The sequence below is a fragment of the Chrysemys picta genome, chromosome 4 (assembly GCF_011386835.1).
Source record: "Chrysemys picta bellii isolate R12L10 chromosome 4, ASM1138683v2, whole genome shotgun sequence".
Taxonomy (NCBI): domain Eukaryota; kingdom Metazoa; phylum Chordata; order Testudines; family Emydidae; genus Chrysemys; species Chrysemys picta.
Genome location: NC_088794.1, coordinates 28755324 through 28771462, shown reverse-complemented (window position 1 = coordinate 28771462; position 16139 = coordinate 28755324). Strand labels below are relative to the sequence as shown.

General features: G+C 44.5%; 1 protein-coding gene across 5 annotated transcripts in view; it reads right to left on the bottom strand.

Annotated features, from left to right (window-relative positions):
• Positions 1-16139, bottom strand: part of LOC101941460 (NACHT, LRR and PYD domains-containing protein 3-like) — a 235641-nt gene that overhangs the window by 185063 nt on the left and 34439 nt on the right. For 4 of the 5 annotated variants that reach the window (XM_065591885.1, XM_065591884.1, XM_065591887.1 and 1 more), the window contains 2 exons: positions 5983-6021; positions 3471-5190 (listed from right to left, as the gene is read on the bottom strand). In XM_065591885.1, the coding sequence (XP_065447957.1) occupies positions 3471-5190; positions 5983-6021 (1759 nt within the window). Of the gene's footprint in view, positions 1-3470; positions 5191-5982; positions 6022-7403; positions 8157-16139 lie in introns of those variants that run through there. The other variant, XM_065591888.1, reaches the window with a different exon arrangement.

Below are 16139 nucleotides of genomic sequence, written 5' to 3'. Positions count from 1 at the left end.
CACCAAACCCAAGATGACCTAAAGTTCACCTGGAAAATACCAAGGAGAGCTACAAACATTATGCTGACCATCAATGACTGGAGGGGCCCCTCCTTTTGGTAGGCCAAAGGTTACGGCTCTCAACAAAATACCCACACATGGACAGGCCAACTCGTAATTGGACTGCCAGGGACATCAAAGGCCCTGGCAAATAAACCCATTCATCTTTCAAGTTGACTTAACCTTTTCATTCTGAATACACCTGGTTTTCCATATACTTCTGGGAACTGGTGCAAGATGTTCACACCATTGACCTGGTAAACAACTTCCACAAAAACCACCCTGGAAAACCCAGACCACTAATGCCTGGGGTGGGGCATGCTAGGGGAGTGGGTGATTTGAGGGGTCATCATTCCCAAACCATAGCCTGTCATTCCCAAGCAGTGTTCAGACCATGACCACCACCCAGCAGATCACCAGAATTGGTGAAGAAGGGAGCTAGAGGAGCTCTAGCTTACTAAGGATTCCAACCATGAACCTCTTGATTGGGGGACACATCCGGCCCAATGCATCACTTAAGCCAGAAGGAGGCACAGAAAGTTGTCTGAGCAACTAGGGTGGATCCCTGGCTGGATCCCTGGCTGGCTACCACTTTGGACCATGCCCACACACCTTTCTTCCTGTTCCTGCCTCCCAGCCTGTTCCTGCCTGCTTTATCCCAGAACCTCCTCCACTCCCTGCTCCTACTTTCCTGCCTCACTCCAAGTCCCTGCTACTCTGCCATATCCTTGATTCTGGCTTCAACCCTTGGCTCATCGCCTGACTCCAGCTCTGAGACCTGGCTCCAGTTCCTGGCTCCTAACTCCAACCACTAGGCCTGACTGCTCACACCAGGTCCTTACGCAGGAGTAACTACTAGCCATCTTGTAGACCAGCCACTGGACGAAATCTTGATAAACATTTTCACAGAGGGTTACTCAAGTATTTACTAATCAGCAGTAGAATATGGTTGTTCAGGAATCCTGGATTCTATCCCTCGCTCAGGGTGAGGAATGTGGTTTGTAGTGGTTAGAGAGAGGATAAGCAAAACTGGTGTAGCGAACATGAAAGACAGTATGTTTCAGTGGATGGAATTGGGGTTTGATACTTTAGAGAGCTGGGGTCTGCCCCCGTAGTGACCCTGCATAATCTCTCTGCCAGTTTCTTCAAACAATGGGGTGTGTTCAACAGGTCTTTGGGAACTCCCTTCTAAGGTTAGGGATCATGGCCTTAGTCAATGAAAAGGCTAATGAATTGCTTGAGAATATAATATAAGCAGCACTTAGAAGAGGTGAGGTTTGAACTCCTGGGATCCTGTTTTCCAGTCTTAGGATGTTTGCCCAATACTATAATGGCATTTGGTAAGAAAATCCCTCAGACTGAGTGTTGGCATTTGGGCAGTGGCAGATACATTGGCACATTTGGCTTGGTGCACAGATTTATTCTTATGATTAAAATGGTATGAAATGCTCCACAAACAGTTCCTATGTATAACTGATATTAGCTGCCCAAAAACTTTGTGTTAAGGTTGCCCAGCTCTGTCTTGTACCCCTTCTGGACAGCACCCAACAGAGCTAGGTTGTCTCCTTTTAACTGCCCACTTCACACCTGACATCTGCCGCAGCTGTCATAGGGTGGAGCTAACTGGGTCCACAGGCCCTCATTAATCTCCTCCTTGTCAGCATGGGGCCTATATGCCCCAGCACAATCTGAAAACTAGGAAATACAAAATTGAGCTACACATCAGGCTGCCTGCAAACACTCTGGTTTGCAAAGAGCCCCAGACCAATTGCATATGTGCAAATTACTTTCTCTGGCACATTGGAGATCCAACATTTACCCTGAACAAACTTAAATATTCCTTCCCCAAAGGGGAAGTGGATGCCAAACACTGGATGAGTAGTCCAGTTAGGTTTGTGGTGGAGATTGAATTTTTCTATCAAATTTGAAGTGAATTGGCCAAGAGGTTCCTGGATTAGGACACTCTAAAAATAGAGATCTTCACCCTAGGTCAAAAAGTATTTTTTTTTTGCCACTTTCTAGTAAAACAACAAAAGGGAGTAAAGTTAAAACAGTTCAGTGGATTCCCCTAGCTGGGATCTAGTGCACAGAACCAAAGTTGCTATCATTTATTATTTGTAGTACAATAGCCCCTGGAGGGCCCAGCCAGGATTAGGGTCCCAGTGTGCAAGGCACCGTTTCTACACATTATAACAGACAGAGCTTATACAAAAACTATTATATGCAGAACTAGTAGTGACTCCTGTTATTAAGATTCCTGGACATGTCCCTGTTTTCAGTTGGTTTAATTTGGCAAAGTTATTAGCATTTGGTTCAGCCATTTCTGAGAATTAGGTTGTTTTATCCATGTTAAAAAAAAAAAAAAACGTGCAATCTTTTCTTTCAGAAGTTCTAGCTCCCCCATGTTTTGGAGCAGGGACTTGAAATTTGGCAAGGGTTGGGGTGGTGTTTGTGTCAGGGCCATACCTTTTGCTGTTCCCATGAAAATCCATCCAACTATGGCCAAGTTATAAGCCTTTGAAAAAACTCAATGTGCACAAACTCTGTAGGGACTTGTTAGAGCTTTGTAGCTAAATTTCTTCTGAGATTTTGTTGTTGCTGCTGTTTGTAATCTTGTCAATCACCCACGGTTCTCATCACATCCCCATTTCTTCATCACAGCAGCTGTCCTCCTCTCCCTCCAGTGGCCTCATTTCTCCTTTCTTATGTTCCCTCACCCGGCTACAGTTCCCACCTGCTCTACCGACTCCATCCCAATCTCCCTATTCCTCCCACCAGCCCAAATAGCTATAGGTCTCATATACATAACTGCCTCCTAACCTCTGATGATATCTGCCCTAACCTAGGCCCTCCCTCAATCCTCACCCTCCCTGCCGCCCTCCCTCACTCCCCCACCTTGGCCCCTCTGCTGCCATCCTTCCTAACCTCATGCCCACCCCTCTCTTTCCCTCCCCTCCCCCCGCACTTCTCTTGCTGCCTCCAGAACACCCACTCTGTCTCTATAAAGATTTCAGCCACCCACAACCTTTTCATATCTCATTCCTCCCAGCTCCACACTCTAGCAGTTCATAGGGTTTTGCACTGGAGTGTAAGTGTGATGAAGTTGGGGTACATATTGCTTTTAGTAGCTACTGGAGATGGAAGTGAAAGCCAAATGGAACACTGCAGTGTTACTGACAATGTTTAGGCAACATGAAGATAGAAAGGAGTGCACAACTCTTTCCCCATAACTTCTTATTTCCATGCTTTTAAGGTTTGGGGTGGATGGGGCATGGTTCTTCCCAGGCTTAAATGTCTGTCACTAAATTGAGTCACTTTTATGCTGGGTCATTTGACCATTTGTGAGCTATGAAAACCCAGGAGGAAAAAAAAATCAAAGATTAAAAAATAATAAATTATGTAGGCATTTTTAGAACTCAGATAACACTCACCAACGTGGCCGCTTGCTTGGTCCTGGGGAATCTTCATTCAGGTCTTCAGTTAGAGACAGACACGTATCTAGATAAACTGACTCCAATTTACAACAATTCTTTATACAGAATTGAAGAACAATTTGATCCATTTTGGTAAAGGTACGACCATTTAATTTTAGCTCAGTGAAATGATCCATTGCACTCTGCACAAATTCTGTTTCTTGAATTTCGTAGAAACAGTGAAAATACTCAAAATAGAAAATCGTCATCTCCAAAGAAGACAACTCATCATAGTTGAGCAATGACAAAGAGAGTTTTTCTTTAACCCATGTTAGTAAATGATTTTTAATTTTGGGTGAAATTTTGCAGCTAAGTTTTTTCTCCATCTCCTCCATTCTCTTTTTATTTAAGAGACCAAACAGGAATCGCATTGTCAACATTAAATAATTCCTAGATTTTCCACACTCTTCGAACAATTTTTCCAGAGCTTGTATAGCAGTTTCTGAATTTTCCACTGTTTCTTCTTTCTCCAACACATAAAACAAAGCTGCAAAAAACTCTTGAAAACTCAAGTGAATGAAGCTGTAAACAAACTCACAGTCAATGCCTTTTTGAAACATGTTCTCATTCAGAAAGAGGGAATCAGGTTTATCTAAGCCGTGTTTCTTGACATCTTCTTCCTCAAACAGTATATTCTTCCTCCAGATTCCATCTGCAGCCAAGGAGCAAAGTCCATTTAAGTTACCTTGTACCTGTTTCTCTGAATTGCTGCTGTGACCCTTTAATAAGCTGAAGAGATAGTTCATGTACACTCCAGTGATTGTACTGGAAGTTTGTGCAAGATCTTCACCTGCTTCCATCTGTTGTTTCAGAACTGTGCAGATGATCCAACACACAAGGGGAACAAAGCACATGGTGAAGAGCATTTCATTGTCTTCTACAAAGTTAAAGGCTTTTCTTGCTTGTTCTTCATTCTCAAAGAACTTGTAGAAATATTCTTCTCTCTCATTTTCAGAAAATCCCAGGATCTCTGCATAACGTTCATCTTTCAAACACTGCTCAAGTTTCTCCAGGGCAATTGGTCTTGTAGTAATTATTAAGTAAGATTTGAGAAGCACTTCTTTCCTAAATAAACTGCTCAGTATGATTTCCACTGGCTGCTTCTCACAGGGATCAGAGCACTGATTACTTGTTGGTTGATTAAAGGAAAATCTCAGTTCATCAAAACCATCAATTATGAACAGGAGTTTTTCTGGATTCATCAGAATCTCTTTAGTTGGTGCATTTTGATCAGGACAATTTTCTAAAATTAAATCTTCAACACTTCTCTGCTCTCTGACAAAGTTAATTTTCCTACAATTTATGTAGAAAACATAATCAAACCTGCTCTGATACAGTTCTTCATTTGCCCAGTCCAACATGATCTTTTTTGCTGTCAGTGTTTTTCCAATCCCTGCAGCTCCCTGCAGCACGACGATTTGTGGTAATTGTCCATCTCTATCAGATTCAAATAAATCGCCTATGGTGATAGGACTAGCGTGCTTAGTCAGGATTTCTGCATGTCTCCGTCCCAGGGCCATTATTTCATGTTCTCTCTGCTTTTTGTGACGATGTTCATTTACAATGATCAGCTTTGTGTACCTGCTGTTTAGCGTCACATTCTCACCAAGACGAGCATTCATGTCTTTTATTGTGCTGTATTTGTTTTTTATATGTTCTCTGTACTTCACTCTGTAAGCTGAGTTAGTGACAAGAAGCATTAGATGTTATTGTAATGTTACAATAAAGCTATTTAAACAGTAATACTGGTACTGTAAGTTTATAGTGCTCCTTGCATCATAAAGTGTCACCACATAAATTAACTAATTTTCCTAGTACTTACTAATTTTGAGTGCTCCCATTGAAATCAATGATGTGAGAGAAAAGTGTAGGCTCAGACCTTCTGTGCATATTTTTATGCATTATAAAAAATAAATAAAAAAAGAATCACTTCATCAGTTACTGAAATGCGGCCACCTCTAGGGTGAAACCTGTTTGGTGTTTAACAGTGCACAATGGCACTCTAACAAAGTAGGGCATGAAGTGTTGGAGAATGACAGGTATAACTGAAACAATAATGGGAATTTAGGTGCAAATAATATAACTAAATATAACCTAAAATTTGTCCAGGGCCCAAAGGTTTAAAAAGTGCCATAGCACCATCAGTGACCACAAATGTTGACCTCTAGTTATTTTGCCTCATTTAAAAGATGGTGTTCCTAGCAGGACAGTGTCTTCCAGCATCATGCTGCTGCACTGGTTTAGTACTGCCTGAGACAAGAGCTCCGCCTACTTCCAGCACCATGTTCTGCAGCACCTGATTCTTTCCTGGAGATCTCCCATCCAACCCTGCTTAACCTGTGTGATCTGATGAGACTGCACTCTGAGGTGTTACTTATTATTTCTACTAGTAAACCCAAAGTCTGGCTGATCTATTCTAATGCTGGTAATCACTGGTAATTAAGCAATTCCCTATTGGAGTGACACATACCATTTGCTGATCTGTCAGGTGTTTGCTGAGGGCCCAAAGCTGAAAGAGAAATTTCACATGAATGTTAGTGCAACAAAAATCACAGAGTATCGGGCAGTTCAGGACATTGGTACAAGTCATTCATTCAGGGTTCTCTGCAGTAAAAATCTCCCTAGAAAACCCACGGCTGAGGCAGGCAGAGAGAATTTCTTTGGAGACACTAGTTCAGTGATCTGTTAAAAATGGACATCAGAAGCAATACTCTAAAAAAAGAAAAAAAACCCACTAGAGTAGCCACTTACGGTATGTCTACACAACAAGGCAAGACTGGGCTCAAGTCTAATCCCCTTTGGGTCCACAAATCAATTCTGCTAACCTAGGGCTCAGATCTAGGGTCCCAAGACCTTGCAGGGCTGGAGGGTCTGAGCCCATGTTAAGCTGGGACATAGGATCCAAGCCCTATTGCTTTCCTGTGTGCACATAGCCCTGGCTTGACTTGGGTCCTGGAAGCCCTCTGGGTGTATCCCAGAGATCCAGGTGGCAGAGGAGCAGTGCTGCAGGCAGCCAGCCCAGCAGCCAGAAGCACCATTACTGCCTGGCCAAACACGATCCCTGTTCCTGCTCCTCTCCCAGTGGCAGCAGCTCCTGCTCTGGCTCCTCCTCACTGCTGCACAGAGCTTCCCCGAACCAAGGAGCAAAGCTGCCAAACTGGAGGCAGCTCACAGCCACTGCAAGTTTGGGAGTCATCCTTCTCCTGGCCATGCTGAGTTGGGAGCCCTGCTGCTCTCCCTCCCTGCAGGGCAGCCGCTTGGTCCCTACTCCAATCTCTGGTCCTTGCCCCCTCTGGGGCTGCATGGGCTGCATGCACTGTCAAGGGAGTGAGTCCCAAAAATTCCCCCACAGCCTCCTTCAGTGGTCGTAACTCCAGCTCTGCCTTGCTGCATGGCAGTTGCTTGTCCCCACTTTGCTCACTGGCCCTTGCTCTCGGGCCCCCTGAGGCCTCGTGTGCAGGAGTGCCTGGACTGCCTGCACTGTCAGGGTGGCAAGTGAGAACCAGCCACAAACCAGCCTCCTTGTGACAGCGTGGCATCCACCTCTCACTAGTGCCCCTTCTGGTCAGGTGCATCTTCAGTCTTTAAATAGCTCTAGCCCTGGTATCAGGCCATAGCCCCAGGGCTTCCTCCCTGGCGGCAATAGATACATCCTCTCTGGGCCCTTCTGGCCCCAGCTGGGCCACTAAGTGGATCAGATCCCCTTCTTGGGAGTTATTGCTGTCCAAATTGTAGGCCACTTTGCCAGTGGCCTATGTGGGGACCTAGCCTCACTCACTATTCCAAGTCCCAGCCCAGGGACCTTAAGAATAGCAGCTACACACCGCTATGTCCTTCTAACTAAGCTGCTTTCAGTTCCCTAAGTCACTTCCCCACAGCCCCAGCCTTCACCAGTGCTTCCTCCTTAGCTCAGGGCTCTTCTATGTTCAGGCCCAGCAGTCAGCCAGGAGCTCTCTCGCTCCCACAGTCCCTGCTGGCACTGAGCTGTCCATGGTGCTGCAGTTCCCTTTAGCCAGCCAGGAGAACCACCTGCATTCCTCTGACTCCGACCAGAAACTGCCTGTCACTGGCTTTGCAGCTCCTTTTTATATGATCTTCCTGGGCCCTGATTGGCTGCTTCCCCTGCAGCCACTCTAGGCTGCTTGGAGGACTCCTCTACTACTCCTTTCCTGGGACAAGAGTGGCAGAACACTGAGGCCTTCAGCAGGGGGCCTCTGGGCCTAGTCCACCCAATCACACTCTTATGGTGGTGGTGGCTTTGGCTCCAGCTCCTCCTTGCTGCTGTGCAGAGCTTGCCCAGAGCAGGGAGCAAAGCTGAGAGGTGGGAGACGGCTCCCAGCTGCCAGGATGTTCAGAGTCATCCCTGCTCTGGCCATGCTGAGCCAGGAATTCTGCTGCTCTCTGATCCCTGCAGGGCAGCCACTTGGTCCCACTCTACTCTCTGGCCCCTACTGCCCTCCCTGGGGCTGCGTGTATAGAGCTGCCTGGGCAGCGTGCATTGTGAGGGCAATGAGAGGGAGCAGCTCCAAAACATCTGCACAGACTCCAGGGATCCTTTATCTCTGCCTCCCAGGGTGTGGTGGGGGAAAGGATAAGGGATCCTTGGGGGGTGCTGGAGCACACTGCACCCCAAGCCCTGGGGAAACACTGTAATGCTCTGTGCAGGCAACAGCCAGCCTGGGGTGGGAGAGTGTTTTTCCTCTGATACTGTCATTTTATCTCAAACTTCAAAACAGAAAAATAAATAAATAAATAAATAAAAACAGCTTCATTGAACATCCCATTTAAAAAAAAAAATAAGAAGTACAAAGTTTCATTTAATAGTTTGACAGCCCTGGAGACTGACGTCCTAATTATCCACCGAATAGGAGCACATGGGCATTTTCCTGCCACTGTGACTCAGCCTAGAGATGGAGAGCCCAACTCTCAGATTAGGTGGTAGTCCAGTATAAAGCCTTCACAAACTGCAGTCATTCTACTGAGACAGCCACCAAAGGAGCTAATTATGCAGTTTCTGTACTCATGTGCTCTTTTTGGGCACCTGAATCCCATCAACAGCACCCTTACAGTTAAGAAACAGGGTGGACATTAGATTTTTCCCACAATGCAATGTAGTTGTAGGACTAGAGTGTTGACACTGGGATGGAGGGATATTAGACACTCTGGGATAGGGTCACTTTGACTCAGGTCTGTGCACCTCAGTGTGGAGGCTAGAGCCCTAGGTTCAAGCACAGGTCAGAAAATCCTTAATATGGGGTTAAAATGAAGTGTAGATGCTCAAACCCAGGGTTCCCTGACATCAAGTCCCTCTAACCTTAGGCTTATGTTTCTGTGTAGACATAACCATAGTGTCTTTCTTTATGATATGTGAGCACTAAGATATGCTAATGAAAAACACTATATTAGAGCTGGGTATTATTATAAAAAACAAACAAACAATCTGAAAGGGTTGGAAGCAAACCACCAAAGAACAAAACAAAAAATGTTAACCAAGTGGGGTTCTTCATCTTAAAAAAAACCCGCAAAAACTAGAAATGTCAGTACTGCTGCATTTAGTCATCCCCGGTTGTGGCAGGAGTCTCACTGCAAGCCCAGTGGAAGCTTTCTCAGCCCTATAATTAAAGGGGCAGATGTTTTGAAGATATCTTTTCTCACAACTGTATATCAAAAGCTTGAGTTGAACAAAAAACACTTTAAACACTCAAGCCTTCCTTATATATAATAAAGCAAGACAGAATTTTTTTTAAACAGACCATTTCCCCCCCACAGATAAGCAGCTCAAGAGAGTAAACATATGATGATACTTCCCAAATCTTATTTTGGGCTGTCACACGGCATGAGGAATTTAATCCCCAAATAATATTTTATAGAATTTATAAACACCTGAAAACAGGGAGCCTGATTCTCCACTGCCCTGCACCTTGTGTAGCCATTTGCACCTGTGCAAAGCGCACCACATCATCAGTCTTGGTATGGCCCATTTGTGCCTCTTTGATGATACAGGAGGGCCAAATAGCCATCCTAAGCAGCCTCCTGGGGATTTCCACTGTGTGGGGCCATCCTTGGGGAGAGGGACAGGGAAGCCAATGTAACCAGCAGTACCCACTGCACCTTGTGGACATCAGCATAGGAGCTGTGTTGGGGGCATGTCTGGGGAAAGAGTGTGTGTCTTGCCAGCTGCCTGAAAGGACCCTTATGGCTCTGCTGCCAGAATGGGCTATTGTAAAACCACCTTTGTCTTCCCGCCATCGGCTGCACCGGGTGCTGGTCTCGCACAGCTAAGGATTGAGCCCAGTGAGTGCAAAGGGGCTGCAAAAAGCTACCAAATCAGAAATCTCCACTCAGCTTATACTGAATGTAGCATTGGACATCCACTGAGTGCTCATTTTACACAGATTAATGGCTACACAAAGTATAAAGCAATTTAGAATCAGGCCCATTAGTGTGCTCCTAACAACACACCACCCTGGAATGTTATGTGGCTAACACAATACTGTTATTTCTGGATGCGATAGAATTTTCATCCTTAGCCCCTGTTTTCAGGTGTTCAAAAGAGAAGTTTTGAACAGTAACGGGGTTGTTCAAGAGCGTTGCCCCTGCATATTCAAACTTGATTCTCGCAAAGGAACTGTGCTGTGAGCTTCCAAAATCCTCTAAAAAGCAATGTTCATTGGGGCCACTCCTCGCCTCCTTCCCCTCAAGCAGGGTTCCCAGGGCATAAAGTGGGGAGTGTCCCCCACCTTTCTTCCACTAATTCAGGAATACAAGACTCTAAAGAAGCGAGGTGGGTGGGGAGTGAGATTTTGTAGAGGGAACTCTCATGCAGAACCACAGTTACCGATAGGTAACTTCTCCTTCTTCAGGGTGCCTCTGCATATCCCCACTTCTGCACATTTAGCAAGCAGTACAACCCCAGGAAGGGGGGCTGAAGAGTTCCCGTTGAACAAAGATTGCAGAACTGCCACAATGAACAGCAGCTCTGGATGAGAAAAGGTGGGCGAGGCTACAACTACATTGCATAGAGCAGCTCTGGGGCTCAGATTCAGATTATTAGTAATGACTACAACCTTGCTCTTCCAAATCAGGTTTCAGTTGAAGGGAAATAACTGCCTCAGGCATGTATAGAGCTTCAGATAGAGAGAGGGCAAGACTTCCTCCTGCTAAATATTCCTGCAATTCTGGGGACAGTTCCCTTAGCTGGGACCTAGGAAACCATATATTCAAATATCACCTCTACTTACTGCAGAGTATTTCCATACACTTCACCACACTTTTTACTGATGACAGCTCTGACCCCAACCCTAGAATGAAATTAAATAGGAGCTGTCACAACCCCGCTTTATAAATAAATGAACAGAGAGGTCACACAAAGTCACTGCAGGCACAGCTGGGTTCAGAACGCAGGCTCTAATATGTTACACCCAAATCTTAGCCATTCAGTCACACTTCTTTTCAGACAAACTGTTTCACATATATATTTGTTTTGGTTGTCCTATCCCTAGCCAGTACACCACACTTACCTCCTGAAACCAGAAACAGAATCTAGGATTCCTGATCTCAAGTTTTCTACAGTCGTCCAGGAAATAGTCATGTAACACAGTGGGAAACAGTGTCAAGTCTCCTCCTACAGGCTGGTCCTCAGCAAAGCTGTGATAAATGAAGTATGGGGGGGGGAGGGGGAGGGTTAGCTGCCTTTGATGAACACCCAGCCAGACAGCTGTAAAATCCCTCTTGGTAGATGTTCTTTGCTTGCTTTACCTGTAAAGGGTTAAAAGTTCCCCAGGTAAAGAAAAGGAAGTGGGCACCTGACCAAAAGAGCCAATGGGAAGGTAGAACTTTTTAAAATTGGGAAATAAACTTTCCCTTTGTCTGTTGTTCTCTGGAGAAGGAGACACAGAGCAGCAATGCTATAAACAGGAATGCTGTGTAAAGTTTGAACCAGATATGAAAACCATCAGATTCATAGATTCTAGGACTGCAAGGGACCTCGAGAGTCCATCGAGTTCAGTCCCCTGCCCTCATGGCAGGACCAAATACTGTCTAGACCATCCCTGATAAACATTTATCTAACCTACTCTTAAATATCCCCAGAGATGGAGATTCCACAACCTCCCTAGGCAATTTATTCCAGTGTTTAACCACCCTGACAGTTAGGAACTTTTTCCTAATGTCCAACCTAAACCTCCCTTGTTCCAGTTTAAGCCCATTGCTTCTTGTTCTATCCTTAGAGGCTAAGGTGAACAAGTTTTCTCCTTCCTTCTTATGACACACTTTTAGATACCTGAAAACTGCTATCATGTCCCCTCTCAGTCTTCTCTTTTCCAAACTAAACAAACCCAATTCTTTCAACCTTCCTTCATAGGTCATGTTCTGAAGACCTTTAATCATTCCTGTTGCTCTTCTCTGGACCCTCTCCAATTTCTCCACATCTTTCTTGAAATGCGGTGCCCAGAACTGGACACAATACTCCAGTTGAGGCCTAACCCGCGCAGAGTAGAGCAGAAGAATGACTTCTGATGTCTTGCTCACAACACATCTGTTAATGCATCCCAGAATCATGTTTGCTTTTTTTGCAACAGCGTCACACTCTTGACTCATATTTAGCTTGTGGTCCACTATAACCCCTAGATCCCTTTCTGCCGTACTCCTTCCTAGACAGTCTCTTCCCATTCTGTATGTGTGAAACTGATTGTTCCTTCCTAAGTGGAGCACTTTGCATTTGTCTTTGTTAAACATCATCCTGTTTACCTCAGACCATTTCTCCAATTTGTCCAGATCATTTTGAATTATGACCCTATCCTCCAAAGCTGTTGCAATCCCTCCCAGTTTGGTATCATCTGCAAACTTAATAAGCACACTTTCTATGCCAATATCTAAGTTGTTGATGAAGATATTGAACAGAGCCGGTCCCAAAACAGACCCCTGAGGAACCCCACTCGTTATACCTTTCCAGCAGGATTGGGAACCATTAATAACTGCTCTCTGAGTAGGGTTATCCAGCAGTTATGCACCCACCTTATAGTAGCCCCATCTAAGTTGTATTTGCCTAGTTTATCGATAAGAATATCATGCGAGACCACATCAAATGCCTTACTAAAGTCTAGGTATACCACACCAACCACTTCTCCCTTGTCCACAAGACTCGTTATCCTATCAAAGAAAGCTATCAGATTGGTTTGACATGATTTGTTCTTTACAAATCCATGCTGGCTATTCCCTATCACCTTACTACCTTCCAAGTGTTTGCAGATGATTTCCTTAATTACTTGCTCCATTATATTCCCTGGCACAGAAGTTAAACTAACTGGTCTGTAGTTTCCTGGGTTGTTTTTATTTCCCTTTTTATAGATGGGTACTATATTTGCCCTTTTCCAGTCTTCTGGAATCTCTCCTGTCTCCCATGATTTTCCAAAGATAATAGCTAGAGACTCAGATACCTCCTCTATTAGCTCCTTGAGTATTCTAGGATGCATTTCATCAGGCCCTGGTGACTTGCAGGCATCTAACTTTTCTAAGATCATATCCAGAACTACTTTTAACAACCCAGATATGTAAGTAAATTAGAAATGTTTGGGAAGATGTGATTAGGTTTATTTCTGTATATTTTTTAAGGCTTGTGGACTCCTCTGTGCTAACTCCAGATGCTTTTGTTTGCTTGTAGCCTTTAAGCTAACCCCCAATAAAGCTCTTTTGGGTGCTTAATTTTTGGAATTGCTCTTTTAAAATGTAGCAAAAGCCTAAATTCCAGATGTATTTTCTTCCTTTTTGTTTTTAATACAATTTACCTGTTTTTTTAAAAACAGAATTGGATTTTTGGTGTCCTAAGAGGTTTGTGCATATGCTATTTGATTAGCTGGTGGCAACAGCTAATTTTCTTTGTTTTCTTTCTCAGCTCTTCCCTGGGGGGTGGGGGGTGTGTGTGAAAGGGCTTGAGGGTAGCCCACAAGGAGGAATTCCCAAGTGCTCCTTCCAGGCTCCAAGGGATTCTTTTGTTTTGTTTTGTTTTCTTTTGCATTTGGATAGTGGCAGCATTTACCAAGCGAAGGTCAGAGAAAAGCTGTAACCTTGGGAGTTTAATATGTGGGAGTGGCCAGTATTAATTTTTAAAATCCTTGTGGGACCCCACCTTCTGCACTTTGAGTGACAGAGTGGGGATTCAGCCTTGACAAAAGCTAACAACTATTTCTGACTATAGATCAAATGATGAGGTCTGAGCTGAGCTGGGGATTTATAGAGACAGAGTTCAAATCCTGCTACTGGCCCAAGTTTGGGGGTGGCATGTCATGGAATTTCTTTTAAAAAAAATAGCCTCCCCTTCCCTCCCACTGTTGTCACCCTCTCTGCTCTCATGGTGCACTAGTGTCTTCATCCCTCCCAGCCTCTCCCTCCAATCTGAAGATAGGAAGTATCAACCTTACATTCTTTTTTCATTTAATTTTTAAGGCCAGGTTCAATGGCATACTCTGCCTGCTCAACCCCAAACTCAGAGCACATGGTCCGGTTAGACTGGGTTAGCAGATGCTTTACATCACCAGGTTCACACAAAACTATGTCAAAAGTTCAATGCCTCTTTCACCTCCCTACATCCACTTCACGCATACTCCAAATCCCTCTTCCTTTCTGTCCTCCATAGTCCCTTGCACATACTTTCTCCAGTTTCACCCTCCCTCCTGCACCCCACAGTTCCCTTCTCTCTCTCTCTCTCTCTCACACACACACACACACTCACTTTCCCCTCTTGTATCCTTCCCCACACAGCTCTGTTTTCCCCTTACTCTCTCCTCTGTTGAGTAAATCTAATGCAATAAGTAATATTTTAAAATAAATAATCTGGATTTTTTTCCTTTTTTCTTTTTTCATAACTGAAAGTTTCTGCCAGCAGAGGCTGGTGCATAACGTTCTTCTCTATGGCTTTGTCTGCACTTGAGGCATTAAAGTGCTGCTGTGGCAGCGCTGCCAAAAAACCCACTTTCCAATGAGAGTGAAGCCAACACCCATATTTGTTAAAAGCAGCCTGAGGTTTCAGTCGCACTGAGAACAACGGGAAATAGTTGCCCTTCTCAAAATAGCAACCTGACCGTGGGCTTGGACTTCAGTCCTGATGGAGATGGCAGCCATTTTGAAAAAGAGCAGGTCTTAGTGGACTTCTCAGTAGTAGAATATTATTAGTCGAGCTTGCGAAAGCCTTACACTCAATTCAAAGGCATTTCTCTGTTTGTCGGTTTATGTGTATGCAATGTGATAATTTTTGAACATGGCAGCCAATCCCAAAATTTCAGAGAATGCTCTTGGCATCAATGGCAGGAACCCTATTGATTTCTGGGGAAACTGGAAACCCAAGAAGGGGAAACACATGAAGTTCCTGCCATCTATTTAGCACAGCAACAGCTTGAAGAACCTCTGCAGTTGTCTCTAGAGCAAACAATCAGTTGATAACACCCATTAATGCCTTCCAGCATAGCAACACCCTATTTCTTCTCTACTCATACTCCCTATTGAGTGTAACCTGTTTACACCCTGAATGACCTATCCCCCAGATAGATAATAATGCTGGTAAGGGGAAGGGTCAAAGGGGGCATGAACATGGCTCCTGGAATGGGAGAAGATGGGGGAGAACAATAGGAGTGGGAGATTGGGGGACCCTAGTATGGAGGAGGGGAACATACAGAGTCCTTGGCATGAGAAGTAAAGTGGGAATGGTGGGGGCACACAGAGCCCCTGTCATGGGGAAACAGGGACTGGAAGGCATCAGGGGAAGTGTGAATGGGGGCACACAGAGTCGTTGGCATGTGGGGGAGAATGGGTGACCCTGGAATGGGAGGAAGGGGAAATGGGGGTACACAGAAACCTGGCACAGTGGGAGATTGGGGGAAGTTGCAGGAAGTCCCTGAAATAGAGGGGGATGGGAGGGAGGAACACAGGAAGCTTGTGGGAGGAATGGAGGGATGCAAGGAGCCCCTGGAGTGTGCAATAAGCTTGGCCCATGCAAGCTACGAAGCAGTGATCCCTAGAATTTAGCCTCAGATAAAGAAGAAATTTCTAGTTATTTAGAATAATAGGGAAAATACCTCTAGTCCTAAAAGTCCTCACATCTAGCCTACACACAAGGTTTTATTGAGTTTTGACTATATGAGTAGTTTGAAGTATCTGTGTTATTCCATTATTTAGAACATTAGGTACAAACCAATGATGTGACTCCAAGTGCTACATTTATTAAAGAGCTCATTTAAAATTAATTTGACCTCAAATGAATTAACTGACTTATTTGTAAGTTTTCAGAAAATTAATTTGACCTCAAATGAATTAACTGACTTATTTGTAAGTTTTCAGAAGATTCATCCTGTAGTCAAAGTGTGAATGCTGTAATTTTGGGGAGGACAGTCTGTATTCTTCATATGTAACAGAGATTGCATCCCTACTTTAAGTACAAAACTAACTTAACCATAACTATGGGAATACAAGCAGCCCTTCCAAAATATTCTGAGAATCCTGCATGGAGAGAGGGGTGAGTGGCTCCAGAAACTGCTCTCTTGCAGACTCCAAGAGCTTGCAGCAAAGGCATCTAGATCCCACAAGCCAAGCGAGAACAGCCACAGGCCACTTGCAGGAAAATGTATATTCTAGAGG